The sequence below is a fragment of the Podarcis bocagei genome, assembly GCF_964188305.1.
Source record: "Podarcis bocagei genome assembly, chromosome: 2".
NCBI classification, from domain to species: domain Eukaryota; kingdom Metazoa; phylum Chordata; class Lepidosauria; order Squamata; family Lacertidae; genus Podarcis; species Podarcis bocagei.
This window is the reverse complement of record NC_138126.1, coordinates 55,333,338-55,361,296: the sequence shown is the minus strand read 5'-3', so window position 1 is coordinate 55,361,296 and position 27,959 is coordinate 55,333,338. Positions and strand designations below refer to the sequence as shown.

General features: G+C 39.1%; 2 protein-coding genes across 11 annotated transcripts in view; one reads left to right on the top strand and one right to left on the bottom strand.

Annotated features, from left to right (window-relative positions):
• CENPP (centromere protein P) overlaps positions 1-27,959 on the bottom strand; it is a 165,201-nt gene that overhangs the window by 106,069 nt on the left and 31,173 nt on the right. The window lies entirely within an intron of this gene.
• OMD (osteomodulin) lies at positions 11,425-26,606 on the top strand. Of its 8 annotated transcripts, XM_081176948.1 has the most exons (4): positions 11,729-11,866; positions 20,599-21,551; positions 24,172-24,496; positions 24,858-26,606. In XM_081176948.1, exons 1-3 carry the CDS (start codon positions 11,841-11,843, stop codon positions 24,483-24,485), a joined length of 1,293 nt encoding a protein of 430 aa, XP_081033074.1. In that variant the 5' UTR covers positions 11,729-11,840; the 3' UTR covers positions 24,486-24,496; positions 24,858-26,606. The 8 variants fall into 8 exon arrangements, with proteins under 8 accessions (XP_081033075.1, XP_081033074.1, XP_081033073.1 ...); XM_081176949.1 differs by having other exon boundaries at positions 11,425-11,751; positions 24,172-26,606; XM_081176947.1 differs by having other exon boundaries at positions 24,172-26,606.

Genomic DNA, 27,959 nt, shown 5'->3' with positions numbered 1-27,959 from the left:
GCTTCTGGTGCAACAGAACACCATGATGGAAGCCAGAGTGCATGGAAATGCTCCATCTACCTCATCATTGTCTACGCTGACTTGCAGCAGTTATCCAAGGTTTCAGAGTCTTTCCCATCCTTCCCTGGAGAGAACCTGGTACTTTTGTCCCTTGTCCACAAGCCTCTTGCACCTGCAATAGACTGGTGTCCTCCTGACACCTCCAGCTCAAACAAACCTCAGATATACCTGTGGTTCATATATAATATCTCATTGGCTTAGCAATAACTTCTGATACTGTGGGAAACTTGCCCTGGATGAAGAACATGAACCAAGATTATGATTTCTATCAGAACCTTTAATACTTAAATTGGTACAGTACATAAGCAAAGTAAAGTTCAAATGTACAACACATGGCTAAGCCACAGCTGTCAACGTTTCCCTTTTTTAAAGGGAAATTCCCTTATTCCTAATAGGATTCCTTGCAAGAAAAGGGAAAAGTTGACAGCTATGGGCTAGGCAAGCTAAGATGCAGATCCAGCAAGTGACATGCCCCCTGATATCCCATTATATGGAAATGGGGTGGTACAACTTAGGGAGCAAGTGGGCCTGTTTCTTAGACTAGGCAAGCAAATGGACACTGCTTCAGGAAGGTTGGGCCTGACCTATCTACTTATGTCTGAGCTGGCGTCTCCGTGACCTAGGTGATGGAGGAGGCACCAGCAATTTCTCCAGATCAGATCAGATGGGTGATTCCTCTTTAGGGACTGAACCAGAGGTGGACTCGGGTAGCTCTGGAGACAAGTTGATCTCATAAGCAGAGTGTCCAAGTCAGACCCTGTTGACTCCAGAGACAGAATAGAGCCCACACGTCTGAGTAATGGGCAGGGAAACAGGCAAGGAGATAGGATGGAGAGGAATCCCCTCCACTAGGACCTTCCCTTGTATCCTCTTCAACCTTTCCCCCCAAAATTGTGGCAAAAAGTCAGTCCAATCCCACTGGAATCCAGGAGGGGAGCCCATAAGGCTGTTTCAGGCAATCCCTGCCCACCTCTCCTACACCTATGCTATACATGTCAGGTTGGGTTTGGCAGAAAGAGGCTTTGCAAGCACTGCCAATTAGCAGTGCCTACAAAGCCCCTTGTGCAACACTTTCCAAGCACCAACAACCAGCTGATTGTCAGGTGCTTAGAAGTGTTGAACACAGAACTTGCAAAGTACTTTGCACACTACTTTCCGAAACCTCAACAACCAACTGACTGTTGGGTGTTTGTGAAGCACTGCACACAGGGTTGAGCAAGCCCTTTAAATTATCTCTTCCCAACTTCACAGGTCAACTCTGACTGGTGTCAATTACCTGGTATCATTGATGATTGACAGGTGCTGCCCACCCATCAAAGTTGGCCCACAAAGGCGGGGGGGGGGCGAGCAAAGGGATAAAGATCTGGCCTGCTGAGCCACAAAGCTTTACAATCCAAGTCTACATTGAGCAACGGCAACTCTCCGGTGTTTCATATAAATTTTTTCAAGCCCAGCGTTTAAATTTGGACAGTTCTCCATACAAAGCATGGGTTCTATAACTGAGTTTGGCCCTATCCCTTTAGCACTATGGAGGTGCTATGTCAACATAGTTTATCAGGTCCATTCTGAAATCCAGAGATGCTCACACGTATGTCTAAAGAGTAATGAAAAACATGTAGCGATTAATCTTTCAGGAATATAACAATGGTAAAGTACATATGGCTACTCAACTTTTATTGGTATCATTCCTGACAATCTATACTTTTGCTCCCAAGGGCCATGAAATATATTACTGTAAGATATTTGTACTGTATTGTCATATAAAATGCATTCAGAATTTGTTTAAGTCAAAAACTGATCCTTAATACTTATGCACTAATCAGTATAAATGTTTAATTAATATGCTTTTATCTCTGAATTATTTTAATGTATTTAATGTATTTTATTACTTTTTCACATTTAATAAACGTAAGTTAAATTACAATTTAACTAGTCCCTCAGGTATGAATTATGATGTATTTTTATCTTCTTTTCTCTTCTGCTTACTGTAAAAATAGAAAACTCAGTCAGACCATAGGATGGCAGTCTAATCCCACTATATCAAGGACTTATAAAAAAAAGGGGGGGGGGAATGGAATGCAAATAAACAAGTTTCTGAAAAATGAAGGATACTTTTACAAAGCAGTTTGATATACAGTGGTACCTCGGGTTACATACGCTTCAGGTTACATATGCTTCAAGTTACAGACTCCGCTAACCCAGAAATAGTACCTCAGGTTAAGAACCTTGCTTCAGGATGAGAACAGAAATCGTGCTCCGGCAGCGCGGCAGCAGCGGGAGGCCCCATTAGCTAAAGTGGTGCTTCAGGTTAAGAACAGTTTCAGGTTAAGAATGGACCTCCAGAACGAATTAAGTACATAACCAGAGGTACCATTGTATTAGAATAAACTTTCACACTATTGAGAGGATCCTGGTCCACATGAAGTAGCTCTCCTTCTGTGTATCCTACAGCTTCATTTTAAATGAATAATAAATTATATTATTCCATATAGCATTAGCTAAAGATTGATGAGTAAGTAATTTCTACAGAAATGTGCTTTATCCATAGTTAATCCAGTACCTAAACACATTTACTAGGGAGCAAATCCCACTGGAGACAGCGGGGTTTGCTTCGAATGAGCCTCAGAAATAACCGGAAGACAGTGCAGTTCTAGAAGGACTCATGCAACACACTCCCATCAGCTCATACCTGCCAATAAACAAGCAAGCTCATCCTGAACCAACTGACCTGGCTCCCACTCATGGGCACAGTGTGAAGACCCTGGCTCAATTATTCCTGACAACTTTATTCCAAAAATCACTAAATGGCTTAAACGTACATCAGGTTACACATTACACAGTTCAGGAGTTCAAAGCAGAGCTCTAAGAAACATAGATAGGCACAAGCTAAGACATTGTCTCAACACCTGACACATACCATATTTTTTGCTCTATAAGACGTACTTTCCCCCTTCTAAAAAGTAAGGGGAAATGTGTGTGCGTCTTATGGAGCGAATGCAGGCGGGAGGCTCTGATCAGCACTCCCTTTAAAGAGCCGCGTGGAGCGTGTACGCGGCTCTTTGGGGCTTTCCCCCAAGGAGCACTCTTCGCACGCTCTTTAAAGGGGGCGTGGCTCTTGGGGGAGTCTTAGCCGTGCACAGCCTTTCCCAGGCAGGGGATGAAGGCTCCCCTTGCCCAGGAGAGGCTGCGCGCGGCTATCCCATAAGCCAGGACAGCCAGCGGGATCGTGGCACTGTGATCCTGCTGGCTGTCCTGGCTTCTTGCTTAGCTGTGCACAGCCTCTCCAGCCTGGGAGAGGCTGCACACAGCTATCCCATAAGCCAGGACAGCCAGCGGGATCGTGGCACTGCAATCCCGCTAGCTGTCCTGGCTTCTTGTTTAGCCACGCGCAGATTAGATGATTAGGGAAGACAATGTATATCTGGGTTTGTGCTCTTCCCCACAAAAGAAAACCCAAATGAAGATATAGAAAGAGAAGCTGTCCTTCTCTGAATCACAATGCATTTGTTGTAAGATGAAAGAAAAAAATGCCAACATTATTTCTTCAACATAGGAGAAGGCCAGGGAATATCTCCACTAGTCTGCTGCAGTTATTTTCAGCACCATCAAGGACTTATATTTTTCTTTTTGGCTATCTTCTCTTGGTTTAGTGATAAATCTACCTATTCCTGACTAATGTAAAATAATTTTAGAGTGAAATGCCATATTTCGTTTACTGTAAACTAGGGTTATTGGCGGGATTTCTACCACCCACAAAGAATCAACCTATGGAACGATTACTTATTATGCCAAGAGAAACTCTGCAAGTAATTTTTATTGAGAACTTATGAATGCACTGTAAATTGTATACAAAATGATAAAACTTCTAATATAGGTCAAAATGAAAAGCACAGCTCATCCTCCCACAATAAGAATGGAGAAAATGAGCCAAGGACCTTCTTATTCTTCGAAGAGGAGTAAAACAAACCATACCCAGAACCAGCAATTTCTTTGAGGTTTTCAAAGTATGGGTAGAGATCAGGAAGGATCTGGCCAACATGAGAAGTATGAAAAAGATACACATCTAACATTTCTACCATCGTAAACCAAAAATCACATGCTAGTACACAAAGGATGTTGCTGCATACCACTGAAGGATACTGCTGAAATGTATTTAGAACACAAGCCTAACTTGAACAACAACATCATTTGCCGGTTTATATTTTTTCACAAGTAAATTAGCTATTTATTGGAGAAGATAAGCAGTAGCACAGTATATAGCATGCCAGATTTTTAGGGACATTATCATGCTACTGCTGGAAAATATGCAACCAGAAACATTTGTTGTTGATTTCATAATATCTCATTATGACACAGAATAGTGTACTATATTTAGTTATAAATGTTGCCTAACACCACTTGAATAAGCTCCTTTGCCACTCTATCTAACAAGAGATAAACGCTAAAAAAACACCTGCCGCTACCATTGGCTGATCTAACTAAATGAGGTGAGGTTGCAAAAGTTACAAGTGATGCAAACAGTGAACTACTGTTCAGCAGGAAGAGATCTGCACCCTAATAGTTTCACCTATTATATGCTCTCTTGCTTGAAATTGATTTTCTAGATCTATTTCAGTTGGGCATTAGGTCTGGTTTTGGAACAGAAGCTGTCTTGGTCACCCTGTAGGATGACAGAAGTAGTGCAACCCTGATGATTCTCTTGGACCCTCAAAGGCTTTTAGTACCACCAACTATGGTATTCTTCTAGACAGGCTATCTGGAACAGAGGACTGGATGGTATTTCATTACAGTGGTTCCACTTCTACTACATTTCATGAAGGTGGTGCTGGAATATTACAGCTTTCCCCCTACTATTCAATGTCTACACAAAAGCAGAGAAAAGTAATCTGGGGTGTGGCTGAGATGCGTCAAACTTAAATCTAGAGAAGACGAAGGTACTGTTCATGGGTAATTCAACTGCTCATTAAATGGTTCTCAAATTAAATAGTTTTGAATGGGCCTACACTTCCCTGAAAGAGCAGGTTTGTAGTTTGGTGGTTCTCTTAGCTTTTAGCTTTTTCACTTGCAGCACGGCAGCCATGGTGACAGAGAGTGCCTTTTATCAGGTTTGGTAGATAAATAAACTAGTGCTGCAAAGTTATTGGTGCTCTAGTAACCTCCCAGGTGGATTACTACAATGAGTAATCTGTGGGCTGCCTTTGAAAATGCTCTGGAAAAGAAATTTCAGTTACACGCGCCCCCCACCCCGAAAGACAAGATTATTAATAGGAACTGGTAGATATCAGCATATGATGTCAGTGCTTGGTTATCTGCACTGGTTTCCAATCTATTTCTAGGCCCAATTCAAATACTGTTATTAACCATTAAAACCCTAAATGCCTTGGAGACAGAATACCAGAAGAATTGGCTCCTTCCATACATACCTCCCCAGACCTTAAAAATCTTCACTACAGGCCATTCTCATAGTTCCTCTTCCTAATGAGTTGAGGCAGTTAGGAAAGGACATTTTCAGTAGTTGCTCTCATATCAAATGTTAATTTTACTGCTGGTTTTCATTGTTTTATTGCTCTGATGTTGCTTATGATGGTTTCATACTGACTTTTGTGCTTCTATAGTTTTTCTGTATTGTTTTTAGTTGTGATTGTATTGGTATCATTTTAAATTTGTGAATTGTCCAGAGAACATGTTTAATTGGGCAGTAGATAGAAGCAATAAAGAATACAATACCATGCAGTGTCCTATTGAATACAATGGGATTTACTTTGGAGTAGAAATTTATAAGATTGCATGGTAAACCTGTAATAAATGTAAGAAATATGAGAAATTGTTCTTTGATTTCCTCCTGCTTTTCTAATTAATCCAAACATTGATAGCTGCTGTTCAGTTTTTAAACAAATTGTTGAGTATTATTTTCCTAGCTAATAAAAATCACCAGAAAAATGCAAGTGCAAAAGAAGCATATAATACAATAAGAGTTTTTAATCTCTTCTCTTTTAAAACTATTATTGTATACACTCTTAAGAAATATGGTTACTCAGTGGAAAGAGACTGCGAATACTTTTTGTGTTCAGTAAAACTTAAGAATCTGCTTTCTATTTGTTTCTGGGAAGACTCTAGGTTTCAGAACAAAGCTGCTAACAAGAAACATATGGGAAAGTTTTGCAGTAAGTGAACAACTGGCTTCAGCTCCAAATGCCACGTATCACATTCCAGTGTCTCAGACAATCTGGGAAGAAGCTTGTAACAGTTACCTTACTTGTTCAATCACACAACAGTGCACATAAAATGTCAATTTTAAAAGATTATTATGTAGAACCACTAAAAAATCAACAAACTTCTAAACTGACAAAGCTGGAAACACTACTCAGATATTCAATTTGAAGTAAGTAGTTGGCCAGCATAAATCTGGAAAAATATTCAATAAAAATTAGCTGAGCTACATGTGCTGCCAGGAGCCAGACTTGCTGCAGTTTGTTTACAAAATATGAATGTACCAGTACAAATGTGACTTAAGAGTTTTTAACTACAGTGGTGCCTCGCAAGACGAAATTAATTCGTTCCGCAAGTTTTGCCGTCTAGCGAATTTTTCGTCTTGCGAAGCACGGTTTTAACGGTTTAACAAAGTCGCGAGACGTTTTCGTCTTGCGAAGCAAGCCCATAGGGAAATTCGTCTTGCGAGGCAAATCGCAAACGGAAAAACCTTTCGTCTAGCGAGTTTTTTGTCTTGCGAGGCATTCGTCTTGCGAGGTACCACTGTACATAGTTTCTGGGAAATAAGGATAGGCTATCATTCCCTGCTTTTTACTTGACACCAGGTTAATACAGAATATTCTTAGGAAGCATTCTAGGGGAAATGTTCTTATTTTAGCCCACAATCAGGCTCCCGTGAAACATGGTGTCAGGGAAGAGTTAGAAGTTTTCAGTTTATCAGAGGGAGAAAGCATTCCCCAAGGGGGGAAGGAGAGCAGTGAATCTAATAGAAGAGAGCAAGAGGAACAACAGGGAGGGACCGGCTGTTCACAGGAAAGGCAAGGGTTAAGTTCTAGCTCAGATTCGGAGGAGGGGAGATACAAGCCAGCTCTAGCCAGGAGGTTAGAAAAAAGAGCGGGAAAACGAAGGGAAAGGCGCCTTCACCATTTTGAGGGTGGCTGGTCACAGAGAAGCAGAGCTCAGAAGGTATCTGAAAGAAGTGACTCTGAGGAATAATAGTTAAGAACTGTTTATAAGATTATTTTGTTAATACACAATAAAAAGTTATAAAAGAACAAGAAGCGTTTGTGTGGTGATCTGAAGAGGACAACGACCAGTCCTGACACATGGCAACACCTTCCTTTGTAGTTTCTGAAACTGAGCATATCAAGTGAGTGTGGGAAATGTCTCTTCCAAAACTCAGGCTAACTAAGGAAAGTGTATACACTCATAAAGCATAGCTTCTCAGTTTAATTCTGCTGAACTGCATTATTTCTAGTTTTTAAACATTTAGCGTGATGGACACACATTTCCAATAATAATATCTATTTCAAGCAATTATATCCCCACCCACTAAATCCTTGTTAACTAGAAGGATTAATAATTAATTTTCTCTCTCGTTTAAATGTGTGCATACCAGCAACACATAGGTATTATTCACAACTGTTTATTCTTGCTGCTAATTGTGTTCAATAACCATCACACTCCAACAGACAATCCTTAAAATCTTTATTAAAATCTTTTTATATATATACAATAAGAGGTATAGAAGCCTGGTTCATACATGCTTTCATCAAATTCCTTTTATACCATCATTGTCCAAGTGACATGCTATCTGTGCCTCTGAGAAGTATAGTCAAGATGACAGCCAGTGATCCTATTCAGGAGCCATGTATGTGTTTTATAAAAAGGTCAATCTCCACGTACTGATCAGCATGAAGGCAGATGTTACCATCGTACATCCACTAAGAATGCTTAGCTTTGGAAGGTTATATCTTGAACCATTTCTACCCAGCTTCCTGAATATAGTTTTTGTCACCCTGATTGATGACTTGTATTAGGAGGACATGGGGACTAAGACTATGCTAATTTTTCTTGCTCTCTCAGCAGCTTTAGATAACATAACCTGTAGTATCTTTCTAGAATGACTTTGTGGATTGGGAGTTAAAGGCACGACACTACAGAGTTCTTGCAGCACCCTACAGTTCCTAGCCATCGGACTAGTTCCAGAAAATAACAGTAGAGGACCTCTCCTCAGTTCCTTGGAAGTTGTGCCATGGGGCCCTGCAGGTATCCATTTTGTTCCCTATGATATTTAACCTCTATATGAAACCTTTCAGGGAGTTTATAAGGGGATTTGGAGTGAGGCATCCCCAGCGCTCTCTTCCTTTTCTATTGAAATCAGGTGAAGCTGTACAGGTACTTAATTGATACCTAGAAGCAGTGGATTGAATGAGAGCCAATAAACTGACACTGAATTCCAGCACAAAAACGTGTTGTAGATTTGCAGTTATTGGGAGCAGGCTATTCTGGATGCATTCCACACAAAGGAGTAGATGTGTAGACTGAGGGTATTTCTTCATTCTAATTGTCAGTGAATGCCCAGGTGGCTACAGTGGCCTGGAATGCCTATTTCAGCTGCAGATCAAAGGCAGTCACTCCTGGACAGGTATAGCCTGGCCACAGAAATCCATATCCTTGTAATTTCCCAGCTAGACTATTGTAATGAATTTTACGAGGGGTTGTCCTTGAAGATGGTTCATAGAGTGGAACAAGTACAAAAGGCAGCTGCAAAGGTGTTATATAATCTCATACAGCCATATTAGACAACACAGGTCCTGAAATACTTGCACTGGCTGCCTTTTCATCACAGAGCTCAATTGAAGGTGCTGCCTTTGATGTGTAAAGCCCTAAACAGCTTAGGACCTTGCCACTTAATAAATTGTAATGAATTATTTGCTTCATAATCTTATATTTGATGAATTTTATAGTTATGACCCATTTTGTAATGATGGGCAGAATAGAAATGTTAAATAAACAAATAATTCTTTTAAATATAAACATGATTGATGACACCAACATTTCCCACAGAGAGATATTTATGTAGGGCACGCACTGTTTGATCACAAGAAGAGGTTTACTGTTACAAAATATTGATATATTTATTGTTATGATGTAGAAGTTTATAAAAAAATAAATAAATTATGGCTACTTTGTGAGAAATTGATATCACTAGTTTGTCATTTGTTGCTTTGAAGACTGTCCCCAACTCCTACTAAAAATGGCCAGTTAAAAAAAAGTGTGTATTACTTGGCATATCATAGATTTGCTACTTTCAAACTTTTGCTCTTACTTTTTTATTCCAGCATTCGAACTAATAAGATCAGATAGAGATATCTGAAACATGATGTTCTTATGTTAACTACAAGTGTTTTGTTTACTATGTGAATTGCCTTTCCATTAATGGAAGTCTTCCTTCTGTTGACAGAAGAGACTTTTGATACAATGGAGGTGCCTACTGCCAGAAGAGCAGTTTTCATTGGCAGCCCCCAGAGCCATCTCCTATGATGGATGCTTCAGGGAGTGCTCCAGCCGTCTGAAGCAGATTCTTTTTTAGGACACACATGGCTGCTGGGGTAGGGGAGGGTCACATACTGCCTTTCCACCAATAGGAACCACCCTGTTAGTGGAAATCTGCTCACAGAGTGTTAGGATCCAATCCTATATTTCTGTCTTAAAGCATACTATTGAATTGTCCAAAAATAATTCAGGCAACATAATAAAACTTGTATTGATAAAAATGTAAGGCGAACCCTGCTGGACCAGGGCACAGGTCTACCTAGTACAGCACAAGATATGGAAATTGTGAAAGTGATTTTTAAAATGAAATGTTATGAGTCCCATCCATCTGCCGGGCAGGAAAGATGTTGCTCCAACACATTCTGTCTTTAAATTCAAAAATTCAACTACTGCATATCTTAATCTACTGTTAAACATCTGTGGCACATAAATGCAAGACAGGAACCTTCTTACATTATTTGATTGTGAATGAAATGGCTGACCTGGTATTTGTTGGCTATATGAAGCTAGGAAAGCAGAGTTGGTCCAGCCCCAGACCGTGTCACTGAATACTCAGTACAGCATTAGGCTTCAGTGGCAAATATCAGTCACGGGGCAATCCCAGCAGACGATTCAATTGTTTTATTGATGCATTTTAAAAATTGCTGTTTTATAATTCAAATAGGTTATCAAACCAACTTAAACCATGCATTACTCACTAAGTGACCTTGAGCTAGTCACCATCTCTTAGCCTAACCTACCTTGACCTTGAGCTAGTCACCATCTCTTAGCCTAACCTACCTTGACCTTGAGCTAGTCACCATCTCTTAGCCTAACCTACCTTGACCTTGAGCTAGTCACCATCTCTTAGACTAACCTACCTCACAAGGTTGCTGTGAGGGTGAAATGAGAAGAACCATGTATACCACCTTGAGCTCATTGGAAGAAAAACAGTGTTTTAGGTCTTCAAATAGGCTCTGTGTTTTGTTTGCCCATATAGAACATGGGGTTTTCACCATCTGCACTCTTTAGTGATGTCCTGATGGCAATGTAGATATGCATGTGTAGGAACTACCATGTCTATTCCTGAGGTTAGCCTTGTATTTCATAATTCATTTATACTATCCACAGGATAACCATTAACATGAATAATCCTTATTTTATATAGCTCAAACTATATGCACAACTTTTTAAAATGGATGGCTGTGTTCCTGTCTCAAGAGATTTGCAATCCATACATAAAACAGAGAAGATTACATAGAAAGGGGAGGGAAATGGATGCAGGAATAAAGACACCAATAATATGAAACTATTTCAGTTATACATACTTTTGTACAGGAGGGTATGGAATTTAGGGGTTGCTGTGAAAACATTTTCATAATAGAATTTCCCTTGTAGAATTGTGTAAGCCAGTTGGATCCATTAGGCTCCAGGTATGAACCAGCCTAATTGATTGTGTCACAGGGAGGGTTTGAGAGACAAGAATCCAGGTATTCACAGGGTAATGACAAATGGAATGATGAATGGTAATTTAATGTTAGGGTGAAGGGTCAGTAATAAATTATAATAGTGTTAATAATAATATTTCACTTATTTCTTCTGGTCAACTTTTCCAGGCAAGTTCCACTTTGGAATATGCTTCCCAGAAAGGACCATCTGTCTACTTTTTAGTGAGCTTTCAAAAATAGCCCAAACATAGAGTTTCAAACAACCTTTTTCAAAATAAAACTTTATTTGGTGTTGTTACTTTTACTGATTTTTATTATATTTTGATCTGGTTTGTCGTAATGTTATTTATTTATTTCATTTGTATACCATGTTTTTCTTCCACTGTAATAAGTTGTTCCATCTGCTCAGTGTCATCCAGAGGAGCTCTTTCAGGTGACTAGCAGGCTATTCAGTCCTGGTCATGTTGGACTGTCCACCCAGAGTTAAAACTGCCAAGAGCCTGCTGTGATAAGCTACATTCTTTCCATCTTGAACAGTAATTAATACAGTCTATGCCAGAAAGATCATTAGCTGCCTCTTGTTGTGTTTGTCTGGATCAGTTTCAGTCTTTTTCTCTCCAGTGCTGGCAGGTTGCTTAGTATGAGCAAACATAAGCAGCTAGATAGACAAAAGTTTGTTGTCAGAGGAGGCGACAGCAGGGAGTGGGACCTAAATGTGAGTAACATCATCTGGATACACTGTTATTGTTCAAAGCATGTTTAACAGAGTGATCCTATACATGTCTACTTAGAAGTAAAGTCCCAATGAGTGCAATGGATCTTACTCCCAAGTAAGTGGGCCTATGACTGCAGCTTTAATTTGTGACATAAATAGACTAGGAAGACTAGGAAGATTAGAAGAGCACATGAAGATTTCTGGAAATCTTGTGAGTATGCAGCATTTACTGGTACTCTGTAGTTCCATTTCTACCTAACAGGGTGGTTCCAATAAAGAGTTGTGCCATTAACCCCATGTCAATTGTACTGAATTCTGCTGAGATGTTTAACAATAGGGTTGTATTTTTGTGTTTTGCCTTCAAGTAAAGATGGTCCACTCAAGCTAACAAAAGAATCTCTGACCAATCCGAAAGATTAACAAGTGGTAAGAAATAGAGAAGTCTACATTATCTGGGAAACTCTCAAGCATCATTTCTCAAACTTGGGTCCCCAAATGTTTGACTAAGTTCCATCATTCCTGGCCACTGCCATACCAAGATGATAGGGGTTGTAATCATTGGGGAAGAGTGCTTTAGAATTAAATTGCAAACAGATGTTAACCACCTTCTTCAATAAAGGAGAAGAAGGACAGTTAAAAGCAAAAAATGTCACCAGCACTCAAACAGACTTTATAAGGTGGGTAGTACAGTGGTACCTTGGGTTAAGAACTTAATTCATTCTGGAGGTCTGTTCTTAACCTGAAACTGTTCTTAACCTGCAGACCACTTTAGCTAATGGGGCCTCCTGCTGCCACCGCACCACCGCTGCACAATTTCTGTTCTCATCCTGAAGCAAAGTTCTTAACCCGAGGTAATATTTCTGGGTTAGTGGAGTCTGTAACCTAAAGCGTATGTAACCCGAGGTACCACTGTAATGACATGTATAGGATCACAGTGTTAAACATGCTTTGAACCATTTGTATATCCAGAAGATGTTAGCTACATTTAGGTCCCACTGAAATCAATATAAAAAGTGAGTTGTGACTAATTTATTTCAACAAGGATTATAATCCAATGAAATGAATTGCTGAAATGCATTTAGCTTGATGTGGTGGTAGATAATGACAGTGTGTTACAATGGAGCAGTCAATAAATCCAGATGTGAGTCATAGACTATTCAGGAATCACAAATCAGAAAGAATCAAGTGATGTTCATGCTTGCACTAGCTGTAAGATTTAGCTTATAACAAGAATGTCAAATAGTTAGCAATGTAAATATGTTGATATAATTTACCAGTAAGTGTCCTTAAAAAGGAGAGAATGGTAATATACTTAACTGGACTTTCAGGCAGTAAACAAACTGAATGGACACAAGAATTGGCACTGACAATAAAACAAGCAGAGTTGGATGGATCATGCTAAAAATAATCTTCAGCCACCCCTTCATGTGAAGGAAATTCCTGCCACACCTCAAACCAAACATTAGAGAAAGCAGGCTAAAGCCACATAATTTCACTAGGGTAAAAGTATACTCTTATTTGAATAAACTATTTTGTGCAACAAGCAGCATTTTAAGCTTCTCCGGAGGATTTTTGCAGTAAATTACATTTCATCAAGTACTCATATTCTGAACTAGATACTTCTTATATGGTGACTATGGATTTTAAGGGAAGCACCATCTGACACTTTCTAAAGCTTGCTGCATATTCATTGGCTGAAAACTACAAAATAATTTAGAGGTAGGAAATTATTTGTTTTAAATACTTCTATCTTCTTACTGGTAATGTGCTTCAGATTATAATACAACCTTGTTAACCAATTATCATGCTCATTGATTATATACATTTGGCGTATATCTAGTGTCCTTTCATCTAATTATATTTGTCATGTAGTTTTATCCTTGGAAGCATCCAGTGATACTCAGTGATACATACAACCTTTTGCCCAAATGTATACGTAGACATATTTATGTATAAATATAAATAAATTACTCTGATTATTCACTAAATTCAGGAATTAACATTTGGTGATCTCTTAAAATGTTCTTGACCACGTTGCATAGATATAACAGAAAACAGAACTCTGGCAACTGGAAAATTATGTAATATTGCATAATCCCCAATAAACAGTTAATAGTATGAATTTATGTTTCACTACCCCCCCAAAAAACACACCCTACATTCCATCTTTTGCCAGTCTACTTTGCTGAAATATTTCCCCTGCTCTGGAGAAATGGTGATGTCAGTTTTGCTGTGCCTATGTAAAAAAATGGGAGGGGGGAGGATCAATGCTTTTGGGAAACAAGAAGGTAGTTTGGGTAGTGGTGAGGTTGATGCCTCTTATAACTATCAAAGCAACTCCATTCTATCAGTGCTGGCAAAATGGTGTGCCAGCATTTTATTACATCTTGGTGGGTTGAAAAGGCATGCTGAGTGGAGCTGTTTTAATTATTTTTTTTTACAGTTATATAAAACCTTTTCCTCCAAGGAAGTCAAGGTGATGTACATGTTTTCCCCCTCCCCATTTTATCCTCACAACAACCCTGTGAGATAAAATAAAAAAATTCCTTCCAGTAGCACCTTAAAGACCAACTAAGTTAGTTCTTGGTATGAGCTTTCGTGTGCATGCACACTTCTTCAGATACCTGCATGCACACGAAAGCTCATACCAAGAACTAACTTAGTTGGTCTTTAAGGTGCTACTGGAAGGAATTTTTTTATTTTGACTATGGCAGACCAACACGGCTACCTATCTACTACTGGAACCTGTGAGATAAGTTAGGCTGAGAGATAATGACCAACCCAAGGTGACCCAGTGAGCTTCATGGCTGAATGGGGATTTAAAGCCTGGTCTCCCAGGTCATAGTCCAACACTCTTAACCAATACACCACACTGACTATGTTTCACTAGACTAGCACTCCAGACGCTGTTTCAGTTGCAATGCTGCATGCCCTTGTCTTCATTACTGCCACTTATGTGAGGATCAAGTTATTAGTCTTTTATTTAGGAGTAAGAGTAAGTTGATTGAAGTAAATAATACTTTTGACCTATTCAATCAACGTGACACAACTTTCAGTTATTTTTCACACGCTAATAGAATCAGTTCATTAACAAAAATGAATTCAACATCAGAAGAATTGAATAGCAAATTAGGAAGCATGAGAACTGGGAAATATTTGTCAACATTTAAAAGCTAATATTGTACAGCCAAATCTAGATAAGGAAAAGATGAGATATGAGGAAGCTGGACTTGAAACAAGGGAGAGTGTAGGTGAACGGCCACTATAGTACCAAAGCTTAAGAAGAAAGAAGTATCGTCTTCTTTTTGCACACAAAAAGTAAGCTTTTGACCTCATTATCTTCATTTTTGGAAGGGAAGGTGTTTAAAGTGAAGTGGAAAAGACAAAGGGGAAAGTTGCTAAGGAGAAAAGAGAATACAGCCTTAAAGAAGTGTCCCTCGGGAGCTGTGGTATATTGGATTTGTATGAAGAACGGAAAGCAGAGTGTTGTGTGACTATATTATGAAAATGTTGTTTAATATGCTTGTAAGGATTTCACTAATAATGGTGTCACAATAAAAAAATTCCTTCCAGTAGCACCTTAAAGACCAACTAAGTTAGTTATTGGTATGAGCTTTCGTGTGCATGCACACTTCTTCAGATACACAGAATGGTATCACAGAAAGTTGTAAGATCAGAGCCCTAGTAAATGCTACAGAAGTCTAGAGAGCTTCTTTATAAAGAAATAATAATACAGATTATTTAGATTAGGATATCAATTTTCTCAAGTCACAACAGCTGAATTAGGAAATATTTTTTCATTTTTAGCATTTGAGCTTGTACAGTAGACATTTACTTTGAAGATAGAATACAGTAAAATAAATATAGCTATGGTCCCAATATTGTCTTTAAATTGATTTAATATCTTTTAATGTTGAGAGGGAACTACTAGTAGTTTTGCATGCATTATTGATATTTAGACAAAAAGCATGCTTTGTGATATTTGCCAGTGAAAACAACTAACTGCACAGTATTGTAGTTTTATAGTTTTATATTTTTAACTCATAAACACTTCTCAGCTTGACTTTAAATATATTCTGAATTAGAATAGCTAAACATATTTCATAATACTGGTCCTATTGCAATATCAGATCATATTCCTGTTTCTTGGTCCATTTTATTTTTGTGTAATGTCTCCTTTTGAATTAACTGGAAACTGAGTATTAGATACTTTTTTGCTCTATTTACAAGTAGCAAGGCATGAAATTTCTAGTGTCAGGGACATCAATTCAGCAGTGGCTGTACATCAGACTTTATGGGACAGGCCCAGCTATAGAAAGAAGAAAACCATAAGAGAATAGATTTACAACATAATCCTATACGTGACTACTCAAAAGTTGAATCAAATGGATTTACACCCAGCAGGTTTAGGACTGCTGCCCTAATGTTCTGTGTGAGACCTACTCTTGATCTCTGGAGATACTTAAGAAAACTAAAAACCACATTTAACTCTTTCCATATCTTGAAGAAATGATTTCTCTTAGAATTTTGCTGACCAACATTGTGGGAAGTCAGTGATAAAAAGACCAGATTACTGGTACATCAACTGATGCAAACTAAAAACATGAATCATATACTAAATGTTAAAGCTTCAGGTAATATTATTGATAGGGTAAGATTTCCCTTGGTTATGATCCAAACACTTCTCTGCATCTCATGTAAATGTCCTGTTCATGGGCAAGAGGACTGAGATGGTCATGTACAGTCAGCTTCAGACGTGCTTGGAGGAAGCAGTTTATTTTGGTGAAATGTGGGTTAAACAAGGTAACTGTCAGGTGGATTTGTAGCTCCTTGACTGACCGAACCCAAAGAGTACTCATTAATGATTTGTCACCATCCTGGAAAAAAGAGACAAGTGGGGTGCCGCAGGGTTCTGTCCCGGGCCCATTGTTGTTCAATGTCTTTATAAATGACTTGGATGAAGGAACTGAGGGGATGCTCATCAAATTTGTCAATGACACCAAACTGGGAAGGGTAGCTAATGCCACAGAAGACAGAATCAGAATTCCAAATGACCTTAACAGATTACGGAACTTAGGCAGGAAGAACCAGATGCACAAATATAGGATGGGGAACACCTGCCTTACTAGCAGTACATGTGAAAACGATCTAGGGGTCTTGGTGGACCACAACCTTAACATGAGTCAACAGTGTGATGCAGCAGCAAAAAAAGCTAATGCTATTCTAGGATGCATCAACAGACGTATAGGGTCCAGATCAAGGGAAGTAATAGCACCACTCTATTCTACCTTGGTCAGACCACTCCTAGAATACTGTGTCCAGTTCTGGGTACCACAATTTAATAAGGATGTTGACAAGATGAAATGTGTGCAGAGGAGGGCAACCAAGATGATCAAGGGTCAGATCAAGAGCCAGTGTGGTGTAGTGGTTAAGAGCGGTAGTCACGTAATCTGGGGAACCGGGTTCGCGTCTCCGTTCCTCCACATGCAGCTGCTGGGTGACCTTGGGCCAGTCACACTTCCTTGAAGTCTCTCAGCCCCACTCACCTCACAGAGTGTTTGTTGTGGGGGAGGAAGGGAAAGGAGAATGTTAGCCGCTTTGAGACTCCTTAAAGGGAGTGAAAGGCGGGATATCAAATCCAAACTCTTCTTCTTCTTCTTCTTCTTCTGGAAACTAAGCCTTATGAGGAACACTTGAAGGAACTGGGCATGTTTAGTCTGGAAAAGAGGAAACTGAGAAGAGATATGATAGCCATCTTCAAATATCTTAAGGGTTGTCACATGGAAGATGGAGCATGCTTGTTTTTTCCTGCTCTGGAGGGTAGGACTCGAGTCAATGGCTTCAAGTTACATAAAAGGAGATTCTGACTAAACATTTGGAAAAACTTTCTGACAGTAAGAGCTGTTTGGCAGTGGAACAGACTCCCATTAGAGGTGGTGGACTCTCCTTCCTTGGAGGTTTTTAAGCCATCAGTCATGGATTCTTTAGCTGAGATTCCTGCATGGAAGGGGGCTGGACTAGATGACCCTTAGGTCCCTTACAACTATGGTTCTATGATTCTATTATTTCATTCTAGCTTCAGGCCTGAGTATGGCACTGAGGCAGCCTTTGTTACACTAGTAATCATCTTTATCAGGAGAGAAACAGGAGGACTATGGCCTATCGCTTATCGTTGATTTCCTGGCAGGTTTTGATACTACTGATATTATTTGTAAACCACCCTTCATCTGAAGATCCCAGGGTGGCTCATACAAATACAAAATGAGAAAACAAAGTACACAATAAAACAAAAACAAACCAATAACCGCCCAACCCAGTTTTATAAAGCCATAGAATATTGATCAGCTGAACACCTGGTTAAAGAGAAACACTTTCACTTGGCACCTAAAGTTTTTAATGAAGGGGCCAAGCAAGCCATTCTGGGGAGAACATTCCACAAATGGGAATTCCACTGTAGAAAAAACCTGTTCTCATGTTGCCACCTTCTGGACCTCTTATAGAGGACACAGAGGTGCTTTCCATTAGCTTTGGCTGGTGGCCTAGATGCATTGCTATCTGGATAGGGATATCCTAACTCATGTTGTCTATGCTCTAGTTAAAGTAACCTTTATGTTAGATTATAGCAATGCATTATACATAGGGTTGCCTCTGAAGACAGTTCAGAAACTTCAGCTGGTGCAGAATTTGGCAGTCAGGTTTCTCACTGGGGCAAGATAGTTTGAGCATATTACACCAATCCTGACCTGACTGCACTGGCTACCAATTAGTTTCCGTGCCCAATTCAAAGTGCTGGTTTTGACCTAGAAAGCCTTAAATGGCTCAGGACCACACTACATCAAGGACCATCTCTCCCCATCTGAACCAACCCAGATCCTTGGATCATCACCTGAGGCCCTTCTTCAACCACTTCCTCCTTTTCATCCACTACTTAATCTCATCTACTTCCTTTAATCACCCTGACATTCAGCCATCAATAACACACAACTTTTCTAACTTAAGCATTCTGTTAATTTCCCCCACATTTCCATAGTTTCATTAGCCAGTTTTCTCTTCACTCTGAGTATTCTAACAATTGTGCATGTTCATAATTACATTTTATAGCTATGTATAATTATAGCTATGGGGAGACCGGCACGACTTCCCGGCGGGCACCCTAGGCTTGCGGATAGCAGCCTGTTCTGGGGGCTGGGGTCGGGGGAAGCGCACCGACCCCTCTCGCTCTCCAGGCTTCAGGAAGCTCTCCGCAACCCTTGGGAGACCAGCGCAACTTTGCGCTGGTCTCCCCAGGGTTGCAGAGAGCTGCTTGCATCCTGAAACCTGGGGCGTGCTGAACAGCGCGCCCCGGGCTTCGGGCAGCTCTGCGCAAGCCTGGGGAGACCGGTGCGACTTCCCGCCGGGCACCCTAGGCTTGCGGATAGCAGCCTGTTCTGGGGGCTTTTATTTCCCCCCCAAAAAAACTAGGTGCGCCCTATGGGCCGGTGCGCCCCATGGGGTGAAAAATATGGTATTTCCCTGGACCTCTGTTTCCTTTATCCACTCTTACCACAGATGCCTCTCTCAGATTAAGCAGTGGGTGAGCAGCAAGAAACTTTAGTATATATTCTGACCCTCTGCTTCCCAGCACTGCCTCTGAACTCTCTGACCTAAGCTTCCCTAGTACCTGGGATCTCTTCCAAATCGTCTTCTAATCCTCAACCTATTACTTCTGTCTCTATAGCTGGAGTGAAATTTTAATCCAAACCCACAACTTTCCCTTCCACCACAGAAGCTAAACTATGAATATTCCTTTCCTTGCCATCACTTTAGTGCTTGAGCTGTTGAGAAACATGTGGAAATAAATGCCATTTGACAGTTATGCCTGTATATTTCTCTTAGAACCAAACTACATTAAATTTCTGAGGCAGTAAATAATTTTTATATGGCATCTTTTCAGAAGACCTGTCATATAGCTGGGTTACATCAACTGTGTTTATACTGCCAGCAAGTCACAAAGCTTCCTTAAAGGATCTTTTGCCACAACTTCCCTTCCTTTCCACTGGACACCACAAAATATAGCTTGTAGTAATGCATTCCTCCCCTATTATTTAGCTTACTCTTTCATCTGCTCAGTAGTTGTACAGTATATGTTTTACAGTTTAAATAGATGTGCAGCATGCTATTGAATTTTGAAAGGTAAAAATCAGAATATATCCTTATCTATGAACTTCCTCAACACAAAACATGACTTACAAACCTCTAGTCTCATACACTTACATACTAAAGAAATGTATTTAATGTATATGTCAGGATACCAGCAACCAAATACTTATTGTGCCAGCAAAAATGTTTAGGAAGGGAAATAACAAACATTTTATGTTAACAAATCCTCTCCTCATACTGCAGTGGCAAGGTACCTGAAAGAAAGTGGCCAACACAAGCAATGGGGTGATCCGCAAGAACAGGCAATTAAAATGTCAAATTAATACACTTTTGAGTACATTTTGATTCATTTATTTTTGCTATGAAGAGTTCATGTATTATCATCAACAGTTCTTAGGTTTGCAGTTGTGCTCTGAATTATCTGGAAGACTTGAAAATAGTTGCTAGTTAAGAGGTAGCAGATCTCTTTCATATTTAGCTAAAAGTAGCTGGAAAACATTTCAACTATTATATAATAATTTACCAAGAAATGTTCTGATTCAAACCATACACAGTATTTTAGCCCCAAGCCTAGAGTATGTTTTAGTCTCAAAACCGTACAATGGTTAATTCTCAGACAAAACAACATTAAAAAATGACAACATAATTTTGCCAATTTCACAATAGTCTTATTAATACATTTTATTTTGTTTTGTTTTGTTTCCACAGGATATCAGATCAGAACTTGAATATGGGAATCCTGAGTCAACTGTTAACTATCACTCTCCTCTTTGGAGTCCCAGTGTTCTGCCAATATGACTATGAGGATGACTATGATAATGAAATGGATAATGAATATCCATCCATTTTTCATCATATTCCTAGCATAGAATATGCCATTCCTTATCCCAGCACGCCTGCTCAGTGTGCCAAAGAATGCTTTTGCCCACCAACTTTCCCACTAACAATGTACTGTGATAATCGTAAACTTCAGACTATACCGAGAATTCCCAGTCACATCCAGCAACTCTATCTACAGAATAACGACATTGAAGCTGTGCCTGTGGAATCCTTTGTTAATGCTACTGCCCTGAAAGAAATTAACCTCAGCCACAACAAAATTAAGTCTCACATGATTGACACAGGTGTCTTTGGCAAACTTTCAAATCTAGTACAACTCCATTTAGAACACAATCTGCTGGAAGAAATTCCATCCCCTCTACCTAGAAGCTTAGAACGATTGCTCCTGGGTTTCAATCAGATTTCCAGGTTGCCCAGCAAAGACCTAGAAGGTTTAGTAAACATGACTATGCTTGACCTCTGCAATAACCACCTGGAAGATTCTCAACTGAAACAAACACATTTTTCAAAGATGAAAAACCTAATGCAGATCAACCTCTGCAGCAACAGACTTCAATCAATGCCTCTAGATCTACCATTTTCACTTATGCATCTTTCCCTTGAAAATAACTCAATTTCTCTCATTCCAGATAATTATTTCCAGAAACTTCCAAAGCTTACTGCTATAAGAATGACACACAACAATCTGCATGAAGTTCCTTATAATGCTTTTAACCTTTCTAATCTTGTGGAACTCAATCTTGGGCACAATAAACTGAAGCAAGTATTCTACATTCCAAGAACCCTGCAGCATTTGTACATAGAAGACAATGACATGGAAGGTTGGTTGAATTACTATTTTAAGGAGTTATTTCTGTAATGTTATCCTTTGTTTTCAATGATCTAGTCTCTGTAAAGTTAATATTAGTTTTTAACCATTCTTCATACTGTTAGCTATGCATGGTGACAGAGAAGTTAGAGCATAAATGGTGGAATATCTACCCTATTCTTCTAAAATATTTTTCCAGGAAGTTAGAGCAAGGCAATGTAATATGAAAAAATGTAACATTTATTTTTTAAGTGCTAAGAGGAAGGCATGTTTGGCAAACCCTCACTATGATCAACTCCTGCCCAGAAACCTATGTCCCCACTGTGGAAGAACGTGTGGTCCAGAATTGGCCTCCACAGTCACTTACGGACTCACAGTTAAGACCATGTTCATGGAAAACAATCTTACTCAGCTATGAGTTATTGCCAAAGAAGAAGAAGAAATTTCCTATTTGAAGTAAACAAAATAAATAAATGGATATATGTAGACCAATACAAGTTTCTCATGGTCTCTGAGACTGTTGTGTAAGACTAAGGTAGATGGGTAGAAGGAAACAAATGAGAAACTGGAAAACTTAATGGTTTAAAAAATAAAGTATGAACTGAAAACCACAGTCTTTCCAGCAGCTCTGGTTTCTGTCTTTGGTTGAATTGTGGTTGAGCTGATTAAAGCTAAAGTTTGAGTGGGTAAAGTTGAAGTCACATTATTATTATTATTTGCTCTTACTAGTTGCTTCTTCTTTACAAAAGTAAATAAAAATCATGACAAGACAGAAGTAATATTAGTAAAGAAATCTGATTGTTTGCAAGAGATAGGCTTGCTAGTAATCACTATGTTATCTAACCCTATCAGACCAAGCATATAGCTTAGTTCTCCTAAACCTAGTTTTAGTCCTATATAAGCAGGGGTCTTCAATAAAATACTTCATCCAATACACTAGCTGGAGCTCATCTTCTGATGGGCCTAAAATCATATTCAGCCAGAATTGCAGCCATTGCAGTGGATTACAGAGTTGTTAAAGGTGCACGTGTTGAGGTTTAGGTCTGTATGTACCAAATAGGACATTTTTTCATGTATGAGTTGCCTTGCATCAAGGTAAAAAAGATTAGTAGTAAGAAAAAGGTATTTTTTGCTGGTATTGCTGAGGTTCCCCCAGAAGAATTTCACCAATGTTCTTTCTGTTGTTTTAAAATAATGTATTTGTTCAGGCTCAAGTAGAAATAACTTGAATGGCATGTAGATGAAGGATCAGGTGAGGACATAGGAGGATTGCACAGACTTCCCATTTCTTGCAATGTCTCCATGTCATTCTGCAACATTGACAGGGGTAATGACTCTATTGGTACCTGCAGGGATCCACCAGTTGTGGATACTACATCTGTGATCAGACTGTATCTAGCAGCTGTCTAAGCTATTTTTAAAGCTGCTTTTTTAGTATACATTGAGAATTTTAATTATTATTGGATTGTCTAATATTGTCTAACAACTAGAGTTAAAGATAGCACCTTATTGTCAGAATATGTGAGAAAGATTAGATTTTATCTTATTTTATGTGAAAGTTTGAATATGCATTTGAGACAATACTGTACTGCAGCAAAGACACAGAGGAAAAGACAAAATTATTACTTTATCATCACCCACATAGCAAGTTGCAAACCTCACATCCTTTATGGCATCTGTTCAAAGTTATTTCTGCATGGGTTGTAATGAAGAAAGCAACATGCCATGTGAGTTGTCATGATTGCAAGGTAAGACTCCACTTAGCCAACCCTGGTGGTAAATGCTATTGTGTGAAAAATGAAAGGGAGGGGGAAGCAGCAGTCCATATACCCTATTATTTTTCAAGCTTTGTTACCTGCTTAGCACAGATACCCATTATTCCCATATTCCCAAATTGATTCAATTCAGACTCTATGCAAAACCATAGTTTGCACCAGTCATAGTTGAAAATCTAAAGTACATTTTGACCTCTAAGTTACAACCAACCAACCATGGTCTAGCACTGTTAAATGAATTGCATTCTGTCTCATAACAGCACTCTTACATCCATGGTGCAATCTCTTTCATTACTACGAACTCCAGTTATACAATGTTAGTTCTTAGTTAAATTACAGGTGGGGGCGGGGAGTCACAAAAGCTTGAAAGCAAAGGTTCCTGCACGATATAAGATTAAAAGCCTCACAGAATCATGTTATACTTCTTAAAAAACAAACAAAGCAGTTACAGTGTGATTCTATACATATCTACTGAGAAATTAAGTCCCGCCAAGTTTAATGGGGCTTACTCCCAGGAAAGAGGATATGTAATTGTAGCTTTATATTGTTAAGCTGAAGAAGTGGTTTCATCTTAACTACCGGTAGGCTGGCATAACTAATCATATAGTTCTATACATTTCTACTCAGAGGTAAACATCACTGACATCAATGGGACTTGTATAATGTATCAATGTATCAGAATCCACTCTTAGCAGTAAAAGTATCTTATAAATGACTACAGAAGGGAAAAAATCAGCTCCTTTTAAAGTATTCTTTGGTTGGATTATACTGAGTACCATTTTTGCTTCTATGACAGCAAATCAGCATTTTAGAATTAATAGTTCCACCTTTTTAACACATTGCTTTATCTTTTTACAGTAATCAATGTTACCTTAATGTGTCCTACTATTGATCCACTGAACCTCAATCACTTAACCTACTTACGAGTGGAACACAACAAGCTCACCACTCCAATAAGTACATATGCCTTCTTCTGCTTTCCACATATACGCAGTATTTATTATGGTGAACAAAAAATTGGTGCCAACCAGCAAACACAGCTGAGAACGCCAGTGTTCCAAAGATATTTAACACCAGAAGAGTATGAAGAAGCAGAAGATCACGAAGAACAAGATCATGATCATAATCAAAGGGAAAGGGATGATGATTACTTTGACCCTTATGTATATTAAGAGGTTATAAGGTATAGTAGTATTATGACAATTTATTTTCTTATAAATAGAGAAAATACCCATTTAAAAAGCAAACAAAATCATTTTGAAAATGCAAAATATTTGTGAGACTTGTGAAGCAGGTCTGCATATTTTTCGGCATTTATTTATCAAATTTCAACCTACAATGAAAAAGTACTTCCCATATTTTCAAACCAGACAATGTTGGAACAGAAAAAGATTCTAAATATCTTACCTACCCAATTAGAAACTTTCAGCTATATATACAAACACTTTGCTTGTGTGATATATTTCTAGCTACAGATATCATTGAACTTACTGTCTGCATTATGCAATAATGACATTCTCAAATGGGAATATTATTTTTCCTAGGTTTGTGATATATAGTACAAGTTAAAAGCATGGTCACAATCCTAGGGAAGCCAGTGTAAAAGTCATCACTGATGTAAAACGACCTGGACGGGACTTTAAGAAAATGTTAGGATTCCATTACGAGAACCAGCTACAATCAAATAATTAAAAGTCCACAATTACAAATTTTGCTGCTTTATAAACACTTTATTATTCAAATATATGCTCAGAAAAACATACTGCAACAATAGTCAGTTGAAAAAGAAGGCTATTAGAAATGTGCTTCTAGTGTAAGTTTTCTATAGGGTGCTTAGTGCATTTAAACTGGATCTAGGATGTAATCTGCACCAGTGTTCACCAACATTCAAATGTTTAATGTGAACATACATATACAAAACCAGAACTAGTTTACATTCAATTCAGTGACAATACAGATCAATTATAAGAGCAGAGTTGTCTTTTTATGAAGCATCTGGTAATTCTTTTACTCTGCTGGCTGGTTCCCATGGTTTAACACTATGTAACCAAGTCTCAGAGGGCCCTTGGGCTTGCAAGCTACCCTTGCTCCCATCTCCAGCCAAGAGGAAGGAGTTCTGTCAGTTTCCTTTCAGTTTCAATAATCTCAATTTAGTTTAATGTGCAAACCAGGAATCCTGGTTTAAAAACAAACAGCAGTTAAGCAAGGCAGCTTCATAACCCATGGTTTCACATTTGCTTGTTTAGCAATTAACATTTTTTTGTTTTGAACCAGGATCTGTTGCAAATGGAAGAGGCTTTTCTGGGGTTTGCTGGTGGCTCATCCACGAAGTGCTAAACCATAGACTTTCACAATGGTTCAGCATTAGTCATACCTCGGGTTACAGACACTTCAGGTTGAGCGTTTTTGGGTGGCGCACTGCGCCGAACCTGGAAGTACTGGAATGGGTTACTTCTGGGTTTCAGCGCTTGCACATGTGCAGAAACACTAAATCTCGCTTTGCGCATAAGCGCCGAATCACAACCCATGCGTGCGCAGACGCGGCGCTGCGGGTTGCAAACGTGCCTCCCGCATGGATCACATTCGCAACCTGAGCATCCACTGTAAGGTAAAGGTAAAGGGACCCCTGACCTTTAGGTCCAGTCAAGGACGACTCTGGGGTTGCGGCGCTCATCTCGCTTTATTGGCTGAGGGAGCCAGCATACAGCTTCCGGGTCATGTGACCAGCATCCACTGTACATGTGAACTAACCCAGCATTTCCTCTTTGTACATAACTTTGTAACAGACAAGTAATTATGCAAACCTGATGCTTGTCAGCAACACACATAGACTGAATTATATAAGCAGCTAGATTGTAACTATGTAATGTTTAGTTAGCTATATATCTAAGCATTTACAAATAAATGTACAATATACTTTAAAATGTAACAGAGTTCTTATAGAAGATTATCTAAATAAAGTTATCAGTAAAAACATGCACTGAAAATGTGACATTTATTATTCATTTTGCCCCTCCCCCATGGGGAAAAAGCTTTATTATGTTTTTCTAAATAAATTCTGTTTCTGACACTGCACTGAAGTACTTGAGAAGCAATACCATTTCTGAACAAGAGGTTGCTCAGCATTTAACAGATGTTTTGTATTCTTAGAGATTACTTATAATATATTAACATTCCAATGTAATACATATTCAGTTTCCTTTCTTTTATTGCTTTCTAAAGCTCTGAATTGCAAAAACAAAAAGATATCCGATAGGGGAAACTTCAATAGATGTACTTCAGAGTTAATATCAAAGTTCATTTTAGCTATACCAGATTATACATTTACATTGAGATATTATAGAAATAGTGACCTACCTACCTAAATCTCTTCCATTGGATGCATTGGAACAGCCGTATTTTATTTAGTACAGTTACTCGGGGAAGTGGTGGCATATCATAATGTGCTGCCATTTCCAGGGCTGTTTTTCAGTAAACATGGCAAGCACCACACCTTCTAGCTGCTCCAAACAGCTAAAATTGGGTTTTATTAAGGAAAAAGTGCCAGGCAGCCTTCAGGCCACCTTATTTTTTAAAAACCAATTAGGAACAGATCATGTGGTATGCCCCACAGAGAAACTTACGGTCTTCAAATAAAAACATCTTGAAGGTCGCAGGCCACAGAGAAGTTAGGCTGGCCTCAACTAGAGCCAGGGCTTTTTCGGCTGTGGCTCCGATCTGGTGGAACACTCTGTCACAAGAGACTAGGGCCCTGCGGGACTTGACATCTTTCCGCAGGGCCTGCAAGACAGAGCTGTTCCACCAGGCCTTTGGCCAGGGCACAGCCTGACTCCCTCCCTCGGCAATCTTCGCGGAGCTCTGGCCCAATGGTTGCCAGTGGCTTGATTTGAATTAATTTTATAATCAATGGTTTTAGAGTGTTGTTTGTGCTGTACTTTTGTACTGTTTTATTGTTGTTAGCCGCCCTGAGCCCGGCTGCGGCTGGGGAGGGCGGGATATAAATAAAACTTCTTCTTCTTCTTCTTCTTCTTCTTATTATTATTATTATTATTATTATTATTATTATTATTTTCAGAAAGGTCCACGGGCTTCTAATCTATTTTGCATATAAACATTAGAGTCAAAAGCATGTTTTGTCAGATGTACTCACAGGAAGTTTGCTACAAAGTGTGGAGTGAACTGAAGTCCTTTCCTCTAGCTTTGACCAGCTCCTTTGCCTGTGCCCATAACCCATCTTTTGTGGTGCTGCATCACTTAGTATTGACCAATTCACACTGCACATGGCAACAGTATTTTTTGAAAAAATGTCATGCCTTTATTAAAAAATAACAATCCAGTAAGACATATGAAATAGAATGAATTTTAAAAAGAGAAAAAGGAAAGTACAAAATATAGGGTTCACAACTATTACCTCGTAACTTTAAGTACATCCTTAAGAGACTACAAAGTATTTGACTTACCAGTATATACTCTAGGGCACACTGTGCTGAACACTGCACTATCAGCAAATGTTGAGTGGATACACTATTCCCATGGAGTGGATTCAGTATTTAAGGTGGCAGGGGAGTGAAGAGTAGTCCAGCAATGTAGGAAGAACACCAAAGTGGTTCCCTTCTCATTATACAGACCACTACAATTAGTGTCCC

Bases quoted from the DNA above. Each gene is read 5' to 3' on its own strand.
- OMD (XM_081176948.1), top strand. From the start codon at position 11,841: ATGAGTGCAATGGATCTTACTCCCAA. The intron at 11,867-20,598 runs GTAAGTGGGCCT...TTGTTTCCACAG, and splicing joins GCAATGGATCTTACTCCCAA to GATATCAGATCAGAACTTGA. The intron at 21,552-24,171 runs GTTGGTTGAATT...ATCTTTTTACAG, and splicing joins AGAAGACAATGACATGGAAG to TAATCAATGTTACCTTAATG.